The following is a 13,707-nucleotide window of genomic DNA, read 5'->3' on the forward strand; positions in this document are numbered from 1 at the left end:
AAGGTCACTGGGTTCTGACATTAGATTGGTCTGTCTTTAGTTGGTCTAACAGTAAGTAGATCCACTGACAAAACACACTAGCGATCCACTAGGGGGCAGCAATGTGCAAACCAAATTTAAATTTGCCTCCAGAAATGCCGGTTATAAAAAAACTTGTTGCAAACATGTCTTAAATGTAAAAAGTTCAAATTAATTCAGTGATGTAAAATACTTTATACTTTATGTACAAATGTTTCTCTTTTCTTGGAAGTAGGAGTCCAACGACTCATTAGGTTGAAGAGCAAAATGAGAATAGAATTGATTCTAGTCTCAGCGCCTTTACTAATTATATGATTTGGGGCAATCTACAATTTGCCTTCTGTTCCTCTCATATGATACACGAATTTGCACAAAATGATTATTAAAGTTATTTAAACTCTAAAATTCCATGGTTTTATGATTTATGATTATTTTTCAGTCATTCAAAAATCTTGTTGATTAGGCTCTTCGGTTTGATCAACCATAACGATATTAGTGGATATTCTGCTTGAAAATACCCACCATTATTTCATGGAAAATTTAGGTCCCTGAAATATGTTGATTTACCTTCTTAACAAAATGACACTTCTGCCCCCAACCTATTATTTGTATATAATCTAGTGACAATAATGATTGCAATGTTTTCTGGAATAAGATTTTGCTATTTAAATCATCAAAGCAATCTGTTTTTATTTTTAAAAAAGGAAGAAAAAGAAAATTCCACATGATGTTATATACGAGCTGTTTTCACTCTCCGTTTATTTTCCTTTTAAAGTACTACATATGTGAACTCAGTATTAGTTACTTTACCAAAATTCTAAAGTCATTAAGAAGGTTATACATTAAAAGAAATAATTGTTGGCTTACAGGCCAGGGAAATGGTGCCTTAGAGTAGACAGAAGAGCATGTTACAAATCTGAACTGCTTTTATATCATCATTCATTTGGTCAACCATTCCAGCTTCCAGATGTGGTGGATTTTGACAAAAAACAATGAATTCACAGTTATTCTTCACATTTGTTCAGTGACTGCCATTGTAAATACTCACTACAATAACCCGTTTTCAGTTTTTGCCTGAGCTGTGACTAAAACTGAAACTCTTTCCTAAATAGCATTTTTCGTGAGCACCAATGGATAAAACTGTCAACAGTTTAGTGAAAGCAGAAACCATTGCTGAATCCAGACTGATAATGTAGTCATATTTAACACTATACCACATAGCTAAATATTTTCAACCCTCACTTAGGACATGTTTTCCTCCTGTATGCATAAGAAAGGAAGAAACATGCCTGGTAGGCAGTGAACGTGAGGGATGAAGGAAATTACTCTTTAAAGCATAGTAAACCTATTATTATTGTCAGAAGCCAGAGGTAGAACAATGTTACAGGTATGCTCGTGACTCCCTGCCCTGGCACACTAGCTCACCTTGTGCCAGTAAGGCTGACACCCCTTTTTCTACGACTCTGAGGCCAGTTAGCTTCCTCCTCAGACAGTCTTAGGCTCAGCTCATCTCAATGCCTGAAGTCATTAGCATGAGATAATAAATTACTCATTTCAACCAATTAGCTTTTCCACTAGAGGGTAAGGACTGTGAGGAGACCCCAACCTCAGAGTTAACAATTTGGAACATAAGTTGCAGTCTCACAACAGTAGTGAGATGAGCCCTTCAGACACTGTCTTACTTCCATAGAGTAACGAGTAAAATCTGATTGCCTAGGTTCAAATCCTGACTCTGCTCTTTATTCTGTGCCTCAAGATCCTCATCTGCAAAATGAAATCGCCATGCCCACTTTTTAAGGGTAGTTTTAAGAATTACAAGTTAATACTTATGAAACTATTATAATTATTATTTAACCTTAGAACATTAAAATGTTTTTCCATTTCTCCAATGCTTCTCCAGCAAAATGTAGCCAAGAATATCAGATTGGATTCCTCCTAATATTCACAGTTGACCTTGGACAAGTCAATGGTGACTCTCTTGGCCTCATTTTCTTGTCTGGGGTCTTACCCAACGCTCCATAAGTAATAAATTTTCGAAGATGGTCTTAATGGATGTGGTGCAATGAGCAAACTTCAAAATGAGGAAGTTGGAGCAAATAGATGGCCAAGACACTCTCTAGTTTTAACCGTCATGTGACTCATCTCCCAATAGGACTGTGGGGAACAAATGAAATGCAGTTGGCTGTCTACCTTGGGAAACACTACTACAGAACCCCATACCATTTGCTGAAAAGACTTTTGAAAGGTATCTACAGAAAATATTACATCCTTTACTGTGATGATTCAGTATCAGCTCTGCCAATACTGGACTGAAAAGTCTGACTAAAAGGGTAAATACACGTTTATTTTGTACAAGGTGGCTGTCCGTGTCCCCGTGTCAGCGAGCCGGCGGGCAGACAGCGCCCAAGGGCAGGCCCGGGCCGCCCGCGCCCTCAGAGGAGCAACAGGGGGCCCAGCAGCAGCTCGCCCTGGCCCAGCCGGCGGCCCCGCTCCAGGCCGCGGCCCTTGCGCTCGGCCTTGACGCGCACGGCCAGGCGGCGCACCTCGTCCTCCGAGAGCCCGTCCAGGCACAAGTCCTGCTCTAAGGCGGCCTGGCGGCTCCGCCGCACCACGGCGCCGCGCTGCGGCCGGGTCGGGCCGGGCGGCTGCAGGACGAAGCTGACGCGGCAGCCGACGGCGCGGGGCTCGGCGGCCCCCGCGGCCAGGCCCTCGGCGCGGAGCAGCCGGACGCGGAGGCGCCCGCTGGCCGGGCTGTACTGGGCGGCCAGGCGCAGGGCGCCGCCGGCGCGGCCCAGAGCCACGGTGCCCTCGGCCTCCAGGCGCTCGGGCCGCGGCATGGGGGGCGGCGGCGCGGCGGACGCGGCCCGGGCGGGGGGCGTCGAGCCGGCGGCGCGCTCCTCGTCCTCGTCGCCGTCCCCGCTGGACACGGAGCGGGCGCGGGCCAGGCCGCTCCTCCTCCGGGCCCGCAGCGCGCGTCTCAGCAGCCCTTCGGGGGCGCGCAGGAGACAGCGGCCGCGGGGCCGCGGGGCGAGCGCGTCCCGAGGCGGGCGGGGGCCGCCGGGGGCCGCGGGGGTGGTAGCGGGGCCTCCGGCCCGGGGGACGAGGTGGGTGTCGCCGCCGCCGAGGGTGCGGGCACGGGGGCGGAGCGCGGCGGCGCGGGGCGTCCCGAGGAAGAGCGACTCCTTGCGGCGGGTGTGCGGGCTCTCGAGCAGCGCGCAGAAGCCGTAAGCGGTGCGCGTGCGGGGTAGGTGCGGCAGCGAGAGCGCGGCCTGCGAGCGCGGGTCCCAGTCCGTGCGCCCGGCGCTGTCGTCTGTCCCTTCTTCTTGACCCCAGGAGTCCCGGAGTGCAGCCAGGGCCGGGCAGGGCGCGAGTCGCGGGGGGATGCAGAACTCGGGGATGCGGTCCGGAGTGAGCACGTTTGCGCACGCGGCGGGTGTGACAGTCCTGCCTCGGCGGGGCCGACCCTGGAGAAACCCATGCCCGCCCCGCAGGAGGCGCTCGGGACCCCAACAGAGCCGCTCCAGGCACCACATCATGCGGCAAGTGCCGGATCCGGGCGACCCTCTGCTGGAGCTGGTCAGCCTGTAACGCACGAGCGCACACCGATTGTCAGAGCAAGCCCTGCAGGGCGCAGCAATTCCTAACTCTTTTTTTCTATTTTTGGGGTGCCTCCTCCTGCCTCCCCCGGGTCCAAGGCAGACTGCCCCTCACCTGCTATTGCAAATTATGTTTCAGTGATTGAAAAACAATTGTTCTTCTCTCGTCCTGTCTCTGTTCCGTAGTTACGTATACCTCGGGGCTTATTGCTTTACCTTCGATCCCCCTTCCCTGGTCTAAGGCGGTGATTCAAAATGTTGGTCGCTAACTTTGGTCGCACAATCCTCCATGCCACGAGGCGCTTTGCTTGGGCAATCGTTTCCTGCCTGAATCCTTGGTTCTTGCACGCTAGTCCTCAGCGAGAATTAAAATAATAATTGTTATCCCCTTCCAGGACACAGGGCTTGCTCTCCCCTTTAGGCGCAAAGCGCCTCAGAGAGCCCCAGGGGGAGTTAAGCAAAGCTATGGGTCCCTCCTAAGGTACCTGGGGTCCGGCGGCCAGATGGGTCTCTGCACCATTCAACGTGGGGTACCGGCCTGGAGAGGAGCGCAGCCTCTGGGAAGTTCAAAGGGCGCGCGGCGGGGTTCAGTACCAGTGTTCAAGGACAACCAGCAGGAGCCTTTATACCTGGAGCCTGGGATGCCGGCCAGTGGGCGGGCGTGAGCTGCGCTGCTTGGTAACCTGACGCCAGGCCTTTCCTTCTGCCACGTGGCTGGATCTGCTGCGCACATTCAAGAGATCCCCTTCTCTCTCTTTCCTGCTTTGAGTGGGGATGTTAGCCTAAACCAGTTTCTGTTTTCTCACGGTGTAAAAGATGGTTGTCTTGACTATATCGCAGGCATTGTGGGGATCCACCGAGATAATGAACTGGAATGCACAGAAACACTCTGTACCCACCATTAAAGGAAGATAAAAGTCCGGTTTGTCTTATTCTTACCTATACCCTCCCCCAGATCCAGGCTTTCGGTTGCCCAGCGTTTGAGGTTCCTTACCTGCTTTCTGGTTTTCAGTTCCAATTTTAAATGTTTTTTCGTTGTTGATTATAAACCACTCTGGGTATGGGGAACCTTATGGGGTGCTGGAAATATTCCGTATCTTGATCTGGGTGGGGTTACAGGGGTGTATCCATATGTTAAACAATCATTTAGCATACACTTAAGATTACCTGTAAGATTGTATGTATCTTATACCTCAGTTAAAAAAAATCAACCCACTTCTGAAGCCACGTGTGCTGATTTTTGATTGGGAAAATATACTCCTGCGTATAACTGGGCTGCGGGAACCACCCTTTGGAGGCACCCTGAGCACACCTGCCTTCCTAGGCTATGCCTGGGAGAGACTCTGTTCCGTCCTTTTGAAAATTGACCTACGTTCCCTGTAATAGAGCTGCCTCCAGCTAGCTCAGGTTGAAAGGGTCTGAGGCATTGTTGTGCACTGGTTTAATGTGATCTCAAATCCACTTGTTTATGCCTTCACTTGTTTTAATTCACTTGTTTATGACCAAGACCAAAAAAAGCTGTTGTTTTGATATAAGAATGAAGTAAATTGTGTCAGGATGTCATCTCACGTGTTGTTGTCGATAAAGACCTCAGTAGCTGAGCTGCTGAGGGGCCCTGCTAGGGGCTTATCAAGTGAGAATGTGTGGAGAAGCAACTATGTACGGCAAGGGGACATTTAGACTATAAATACTGAGAGTTTGTGAGAATTATTCGAGAGGGTTGTGTCTGGGCAAGGAGACTCTGCTGATCTAAATCCGAAGATCTTGAGACACTCGCTCCTGTTTTGGCCAGAGCAACCCTTTGGTTGGCAGTGGTGTTAAACGGTGCAGCAGTCTCAGGACGAGAAGGGCCATCTGATGGCCCTTGGAGTGATAACTTTAGGAGCAGCCTATCCTGCTGGTCAATGCCAGTGCTGTGGCTCCCTAGAAACAGGGCTCTTTTCACTTTTGCGCTGGCTGCCGAGCCGCCTCTCCCAAGTGCATACTCATATAAAAAGGTACACCTTGAACTAAATTTGGGCTTTATTCTTTTTATCATCCCTTGCCTGGAACAATAATGTGATTAATCTAGCACTGGTTTGGAGGATGTTATGCTGTTTCTTTATTGGCTTATTAAAAGACATTATCCTGTATCCTATTGGCTTGTGAAACTATTATTAATCCCACAGTGAACCTGTGTTAAACTCTTGGCAAAGACAGCCTGTCTTTGAGCATTTTTTGGCCCCCAAAACAAAACAGGCATTTTGTTCAGCGTTTGGGTGTATGCTGTTTCTGCCTAAGATACTGCCTTGTAAATTAATTGTTTCTCCAAATAATGTTCAATAAATTAAACTGAATTCATGCAAAGGTGATTTTAGGATGGGGTGTATGCATTTCATTTCCAGGATATACCTACATAGGCACTGTGCTTGATGATTTACATATAGTTTCTAGAATTATCACATAAACCCTTCAAATTATGATTATTCCTAGTAACTTACCAAGTTCACACAGGGAAATGGAGGAAATAATACATACTAACAGGCATAAAGAAATTGCTTGGGGGATTAAATAACTCTAAAAATGTAAAATATTTAGGACTGTGCCTGGATCATGATAATTGCTAAATACACTGAAGCAGTGATTATTATTATTATTAATTAAGATAGAAGGGAAATTGTAGAGTGTAATGGTTAAGAAAATTGGGTCTGAAATCAGATCTGGTTTTGATTCCAGAATGGCTGCTCACTATGTGACCTTGAGCAAGTTACTTAACCTTTCTAAGCCACAGTATCAAACATAAAATTAGGAGGTGGGGCCTTTGGGAAGTAATGGGATTGGTGACCTCATAAAAGAGACCCAGGAGAGCTCCCTCGCTCCTTCTGATAATAACAGTACCTACCTATAGGATAGCACATAATAAGATAATGCATATGAAGAGTTTTGCATAGAGCCTGACATATACAATGTCAGATATTATATTTATTGTTATTACAGAAGAGAGCAAATGTTCATTAGTTCATTTATTCATTGAAAGCAATATTTACAGAACGCTTCTTGGGTTCCATCGACCAGGCTAGGCAGTTGGTTCCAGGCTGTACAAGATCCCATCAGTTATGTGCATCTGTCAGAAGAGAAATGAAATGCTGATGAAATATTTGAATTCCATCTGGCTGAGGCAGAAGTGAAACAGGGGACCAACCTGCTTTAACTATACTCAGTTAGTTGTCTATTTGCAAAAGCGGTTAGATAATGCATTACTGAAACCCACCTACGGATAACATCTCTGATGCATGGGTCACCATGGTAATGAGGGCTTGAGTTTTTTCAGGAACTGAGAGTCGACTTCTTGTCCAGTTCAGGCTGGTTAAGACCACCAACTCATCAACTGGGCCTTCTCAGATGACCAATAAGTGACCCTTTGATGTTAAGAAGCCCAAAACTCTACCCTCAGATCATGGTAATGCCGCCATTATGTGAACATGAGTCCTGTGAAGAGCCATGAAACTTGACTACGCTTGTGTAAGATCATCAATTCCTCACTTTTCTTACCTCCAATCATCTATCCCCACACTTCAGACCACCCCATTCCTTTATCCTATAAATATTCCTAACTCCCATTTTCCGGAGAGGTAGATTTGAGATTTGTTCTCCCATCTCCTCGCTTGGCTGCCTTGTGAATTAAACCCTTTCTCTGTTTGTTGTCTCAGTGATTGGCATAAACGTGGTGGGCAAAAGGAGCCTGGTCTCGTAACAGGAGTGAGAAGTGACTATTGACTACAGTTTATATATTTAGTCTAGGGGGCACAGTTGGTGGGTCCCTGGGTTTACCATGCCCTTGACCAGCTATTTCTTTGTCTTTTTATATCCTCTCCACTCGTGGCCAAAATTCTTGGGCCAGTGCTAAATCTATGGGAGAATGATTACCAAATTATATACTCAAGGTTCAAGTGCATGTGTTTTGACTCGGCTTTTCTCAGGAGACAAGACGATGTTGGCTCTGCAAGTGAGAGCCCAGAGAGGCCTCAGTTAAAATGGTGAGGCTCACAATCTGAGCAGTTGTTAAGCAAAGCCATGTTGTGGTGGGAGAAAGGGAAAGAGCACCAGGGCATGAGAAATGATTTAGGAGTGAAGAAACAGAGACTTTGGAGGGAACCTGTCCTAGCTCCAAATCTGCTGTGCAAGTTTTTAGCTGTGGTACTGTGGGCAAGTGAATTAACCTCTCTGAGCCAAGTTGTAAAATGGGGGTAATAACACCTATTCCACAAGATTGTGTGAGGGTTAAAAATGCATGAAATGCCTGGCACATAGTAAGTGCTGGCTAACAGTTAGCTGTTAGTAGTATTATACAGGTTTTCTTGGCTAGGGATTAGCTGAGTCACACATGAACTCCTTTAAAAACGTTTTCTTCTTGGCAAAGCAAAGCAGGTTTTCTTTGTTTTCATTAACAATTCACCTTCTTCAATAATACTTTAGAAGCAGAGATTAGACAATTCCTGTATAAAATGTCTTGGAAACAGCAGAGACCTTCCCTTGCGTGGCTGGTCCCCTGTGACCACATTAAGCCTTATGTTTTACTTGCCTCAGGAGCATGAGCCATGCAGTACTTGGGAGGATGGTGTAACAGGATGAGGCCCTGTGCCTGGAACACACAAATCTACCTAGAGGAAGATGCAGCCGTTCTGAGCTCACAGCTATAGCCACGGGAACATTCAGTGATGGAGCTGGAAAATAATTCTGTGAAGTAAGCATAAATATATCACACACCATTGAGGTCAGAGGTGCTCTTGGAGTAGAAGGAAACTGAGCAATGTAAAGCAGACATATAATATATAGGAGGTTGAGTGTCAAGAAAAGAAAGAAGAGAGTTTATAGCCCAAGAAAATACTGGTGTTCTGCCTTGTGCATCTCATTCAACACAACTAGAGTATGGAGTAACAGAAGGAACTCAGACCGGGGAGTCAGTACTCTCAGGTTTTATCCGACAGTCACTAACTTGTTGTGGGACCTTGGCAAGTCACTTCATTCTCTTTCATACTCAGTGTCTCCGTCTGTCAGATGAGGGGGGGGGGTTGGATTAACCAGGTGATCTGTGTTTGCCTCTGGCTCTAGCATTCTGCAATCCACTCCAGAGCTTTCTCCCAGTTAACCCTCCTAACTTTCCTGACAGTCCATGTTGTCATGCTATTCTCTAGCTTTCTCCTTCATTTCTCATTACTGAAAGAGAAAAGATGGCAGTGCTCAGGAAGCTGAAGGAAATTAATACCTTCTGTGTAATTTTGGGGAAATCACTTCCTATTCCTGACCTTAATTTTCTCTTAAAATGGAAACACTATTACGTGCATTACTTATCTCACAGATCTTTTGTGAGGATGATATGAAAATGAACATCTTGGCATAATAATGGCATGATAGCTCAAGAGGAATAACACAAGAGCTATTAATAAAATAGGATAATGCATGTAAAAGCATACATATGTGCTTTCTTTCTTTTACACTTTCTTTCTAAAGTGTAAAGCACTGTGAAAGTGCAAGGAATCATTATTACACAGGGTTAGTATTGTCCACTTGTCCCACCAATTTACACCTTCTGTTCAGTTTGCTTGAACACAATCTTCTGCCTATAGCATCTTTCATATGGTCTCGCACTGTTATTCATTCAGCCTTGAATTGTCTCTTAACTTTTTTATGGTGCATGCCTTATCCCAAACAGAACATGCCATTTTTGGCATCCTCCTCAGTGCGTAGTTGGTGTGAGTATACAAAGGGAGAGGGACCGTTGGAGGAGGGGGGGTGCTCTAGGAAAACCTTGGGGCGGACCAAGGAGGGCTTTGTGAACACTGGAAAGTTACTGGATGTTTCTGAGCAGGTGACTAAGTTAAAAAGGAGACAGTAGGCCCAAAATGGAGTCACTTGTGCTAAGCTCCACCAAAACTTAATACCTAACCTAACTGCTGTCGCAACCTTCCCAGGAATGTGACCTTTAACCAGTCAACCTGGAATTTCCTGGTCAGCATAAGGAGGTAGTGCACTGACAGACCCCTTCCATTTTCCTTGGGTGGGTGACCTTGCCTGAAACAAAGCATTCTTGGCTAATAATTTCCTTTTTTTCCTGCTTCTTCTCTGCCTTAAAATTTTTTTCCTTTTCTGCAGCTTGAGGGAGCTCCTTTCTATTTGCTAGATGGGATGCTGCCCAATTCATGAATCATTTAATAAGGACAATTTGATCTTTAATCAGTTGAATTTTTGTTAACAGTAACTGGAGTTCACCTGTGCTTTGGGAAACTGGCTCTGGTGGCAGTGTGCAGATGGATGGAGAAGGGAAAAATGAGCGGCCAGGAGACCAGCTGGCAGAACTGCAATGGTCTAGGTGAGACCTAAGAACTTAGAGACTACAGCAAAAGTAGAACAGACAGGGTTGGCTGTTAATTGGTTGCGGATAGCGAAAGAAAGAAGTCTTAATGCCTTGTAGGTATTTTGTCAGAGTGACTGAACCAGGAAAAGCAGTTAAAGATTTATTTTCTGTGTGCAGGAGTGGAGAATGGAGGCGGATATTGATAGTACTCGTTAGCATTGCTTCTGTCTTTGTTTTACATCCATTTTACATAACACCAATTGAAGATGTTTTGACTATTTTTTCCTTCTCCAATGGACTTTGAATTTAAGAAGTGATTTTTCTTTTTGATCTTCTGCAAGGCTAAGCTGTTGTCTTAGTCCGTTCAGGCTGCTATAACAAAATATCGTAGACTAGGTGGTTTAAAAACAACACAAATTTATTTCTCACAGTTCTGGAAGCTGGGAAATCCGAGATCAAGCAGATTCAGCGTGTGGTGAGAGCCCACTTCCTGGTTCATAGATGGGTGTTGCCTTTGCTATGTCCTCGTATGAGAAGGGGCAAGGGAGATTTCTGGCATCTCTTTTTTAAGAGCACTAATCCCCACTCATGAAGGCTCTGTCCTCAAGACCTAATTACCTCCCAAAGGCCCCACCTCCTAATACCATCACATTGGTAGTTAATGATTTCAACATATGAACTGGGGCTGGGGGCCTGGGGAGGGGGCAGCAAATTCAGTCTATAGCAGTTGTTTAAGAGCAACTTACACATAGTTTTCCAGACGTTCCCAGTAACAAAGCATTTAATAAATGCTTGTGATTACAAATAAGCTTAGCATTTCTCAGGTTTATTTGTTTCTGCATCTCAACAGCTTCTTGAAATGTATTTTGGAAAAAAAGTCCAGTTCTCTAAAGCAAATTGGTTTGGCAATGGGTGGTTAAATTCTACTAAGGTACAAAGTCTTTGTTTTAGAAAAGTCCTGTTTGCAACGTCTCGCCACACCAGAAACAGTTCAATGATGGCATGGAAGAAAGTGATAAAAAGATAACAGCTAATCCATACTTAAAGGAAAAAAAGTACTACGTTTATTTCCCTAACAGGATAGAAAACTAAAAAGTAGCTTTGGAATTAAGAACGAATCAAGCCCAGAAGGGCGAGAAAGAATGAGTTGAGAGGAAAACGCAAATTCAGTTCCCATCTTATCTGCCATCTTAAGTTGCAGTTCTGTTCTCTCTCCTCCCACTCTTAGATCATTAAAGTGTGTTTTCACGAAGCAAGACGAAGCGGAGACCTTGCCCCAGGCCGAGTTGATCTGTAGCAGGACAAGGGGGCAGTGTCTCCTTTTCCCCGCCTCACCCACAGGCGAAGGGCTGGCTGCTTAGGAAGCGCTCGGGGTGGGCTCGGGGTGGGCTCGAGGCGGTCTCGAGGCCTGGGCAGCGCCGGGCGCCCGGCGGGTCGCTTGGGGCCAGACGCGGGAGCTGCTTTCACCTGGGACGGTTGAGCTCTGCACACCGAGGTCAACACGGGGCGAGGAAGCCTAGCGGCCACACAGATGTCTCCGTGCTAACTCCTGCCCTCTCCTTTTCTTCCCTTCTCCTCGGACCCACTGCCCACGTAGGCCCAAACCCGGCTTCCCCGCCGCTCGTCTGCCCGCCCGCAGATGACTGCGGCTGCAGCATCCTAGACGTCCGGGGCCCGGTCCTCCCGGCCCCTGGCGGTGGCGGCGGCGGCGGCGGCGCGCCTGCGCACGGCCGGGTCACGCGCGGCGCGGCGCGGGGGCGGGTCGGCGCCCGAGGGGCTGTCATGCGGGGCGCAGGTCTCCGCCCTCAGCTGCGCCCGGCGGTTCCGGCTCCACCCTCGGCCGCCGCCTCAGCCCCACCATGGTGCTGGAGTCGGTGGTCGCGGACCTGCTGAACCGCTTCCTGGGCGACTATGTGGAGAACCTGAACAAATCGCAGCTGAAGCTGGGGATCTGGGGCGGTAAGCGAGGAGGCGCGGCCGGGGGCTGCGGGCGCTGCTGAGGGGTCCACGCCGCAGGCTCCTCCCGCCGGGGCTCCAGCCGGGGCCTTGCTCCCTGCGCCGCCCGAGACTCCGCCTCCGGGGAGGGCGCTCGGCGGGGCCCCGTCCCCGGGCGGCAGGTGCGGGGCCCCGGGAGGCCTGTGCCCGCCTGCGCCGCCGCGGGGGCCCGGGTGGGGAGATGCGGCAGAGTCGCGCTCGCGCTGTCCGACTTCCCACCTTTCGCGTCCCTGAGGCCGAAGCCTCTGCCCTGTCCCGCTCTGCCCACCTTGGGGATCCTCTAGCTGCCCTCCGCCTGCCCCCTTTGGCTCCACAGCGTGAAGAAACCCTTTCTGCTCCCGCCCCGCGTGGAATGCGGATGGCTGTGTAGTCACACGCGCCCAAATAAAGTGGTACCAAGGAAAAAGAACAAGGAGATCGCGTTTCGCAGTTACCTTCTCCGGCATTTTCTAGCCAGCAGGAACTGGCTTCCTCCTCTTTGGGATGGCAGGGTTGGGAAGGGATCAGCAGGGGAAGAGCGTCACGAAAGGCATGTCAGTAGGGCATCTTCCTCTTAGTACTTTCAACTTCTGAGAAAGTGGTTTCTTCCCTTAATGTTTACTTCTCCTTCAATAAGAAGAGGACTTTCAGTTTTTTTGTTGGAGCGGTAAAAAGAAATTGAGGCCACGACTGGCATCATCAGTTAGGGGCGTGCCCGCGAGTTTACCCCAACGTTTCTATCCTAGAGGTTAAGTGTAAAGAAGTAGACAGTAAGTAGTAGGCTTGCACACTTTTCAAAAAGCCGAGTTATTTGCACTAATTACATGTTAACCTTGGGGGACATTGGGGATGCTTTCTCACTCTACAAAAGGCTTTTGGGAATTTTGTCAGCTTTGGAGGGAAATCCAAAGAACTACTCAAATGCGTGGAACTCGTTTTAATTCAGTCAACAAATAGTTAGAGATGTGCGCTGTCTGATAGGGTCGACGCTCAGCACTGTGGCTGTTGAGCAGTTGAATTGTGATTAGTGTGAATTGAGACGTGCTGTAAGTATAAAATACCCACCCAGTTTTGAAAATACTCAATAGGAGAGAGTGTATAATATCTGTTTTTTTATGTTGATTACGTGTTGGAATAATTTGATTATATTGGGTTAAATACATTATTAAATATGTAATATATGTAATAATATGCATTGTTAAATATATCGTATATAAATACATAGATTAAATATATACGACGTATTATTAAAATTCATTCCCCTTTTAGCTTTTTTTTTTAAACCTGGTTCCTAAAATTCATAGTTACATATGTGAATCATATTTTTATATTGGGTGATGTTGTTATACAACCATGAGTGCTGCCCTAAATTGTGGAGGAGCCTGCTTTTAATAGGTTACTGATCATTTGATTGGTTCATTTTTGTTTGCTGAACAATATACTCTTTGTTTTACATGTCTTCCCCTGACAGTAAGTATAATGTGAGAGAAAGAGAAGTAAAGAAGGAGGCATTTAAGGAATTAGATGTCCAGTGCCTTCTAGAGGGATCGAGTGCTTCTTCAGAATGCTGTCTAATAATACAAATTATTCCTTCTAGTTTGTAAACATTATTTAAAATCTGAAAAGGTACTGGGCTAGCATTTAGGAAACCTGCTGTTCTAGCTTGTTGTGATGGACTAGCATTTACCTTAACAGGCCTTAGTTTCTTCATCTTAATTTAAACTTTAATAGAAAAAATCATACCAAATAATATAATATTCCTATGTAATCACTACTCAAAATGAC

At 46.9% G+C, this 13,707-nt stretch overlaps 2 protein-coding genes and 1 long non-coding RNA gene across 11 annotated transcripts in view; 1 reads left to right on the forward strand and 2 right to left on the reverse strand.

Annotated features, from left to right (window-relative positions):
* Positions 1 to 691: 691 nt before the first annotated feature.
* LOC106837540 (C2 calcium-dependent domain-containing protein 4A) lies at positions 692 to 5,862 on the reverse strand. 5 transcript variants are annotated; one of them, XM_070500525.1, is made up of 3 exons: positions 4,100 to 5,860; positions 3,730 to 3,963; positions 692 to 3,600 (listed from the first exon to the last, which is right to left on the reverse strand). In XM_070500525.1, exon 3 carries the CDS (start codon positions 3,552 to 3,554, stop codon positions 2,451 to 2,453), a length of 1,104 nt encoding a protein of 367 aa, XP_070356626.1. In that variant the 5' UTR covers positions 3,555 to 3,600; positions 3,730 to 3,963; positions 4,100 to 5,860; the 3' UTR covers positions 692 to 2,450. The 5 variants fall into 5 exon arrangements, with proteins under 5 accessions (XP_070356626.1, XP_070356625.1, XP_070356606.1 ...); XM_070500524.1 differs by having other exon boundaries at positions 3,730 to 3,969; XM_070500505.1 differs by lacking the exon at positions 3,730 to 3,963 and having other exon boundaries at positions 4,100 to 5,862.
* A 741-nt stretch (positions 5,863 to 6,603) lies between these two features.
* Positions 6,604 to 12,553, reverse strand: LOC139042359 (uncharacterized). Its single transcript, XR_011499024.1, has 3 exons — positions 12,378 to 12,553; positions 8,176 to 8,330; positions 6,604 to 6,717 (listed from the first exon to the last, which is right to left on the reverse strand). It is a non-coding gene; the product is annotated as an uncharacterized lncRNA (long non-coding RNA).
* VPS13C (vacuolar protein sorting 13 homolog C) overlaps positions 11,676 to 13,707 on the forward strand; it is a 171,405-nt gene continuing 169,373 nt past the window's right edge. For 3 of the 5 annotated variants that reach the window (XM_070500542.1, XM_070500550.1, XM_070500557.1), the window contains exon 1: positions 11,676 to 11,907. In XM_070500542.1, coding sequence (XP_070356643.1) covers positions 11,808 to 11,907 — 100 coding nt within the window. In that variant the 5' untranslated portion in view covers positions 11,676 to 11,807. The remainder of the gene's footprint in view (positions 11,908 to 13,707) is intronic. The other 2 variants (XM_014850978.3, XM_014850986.3) reach the window with 1 other exon arrangement.

This window comes from Equus asinus, chromosome 2, assembly GCF_041296235.1.
Source record: "Equus asinus isolate D_3611 breed Donkey chromosome 2, EquAss-T2T_v2, whole genome shotgun sequence".
Taxonomy (NCBI): Eukaryota; Metazoa; Chordata; class Mammalia; order Perissodactyla; family Equidae; genus Equus; species Equus asinus.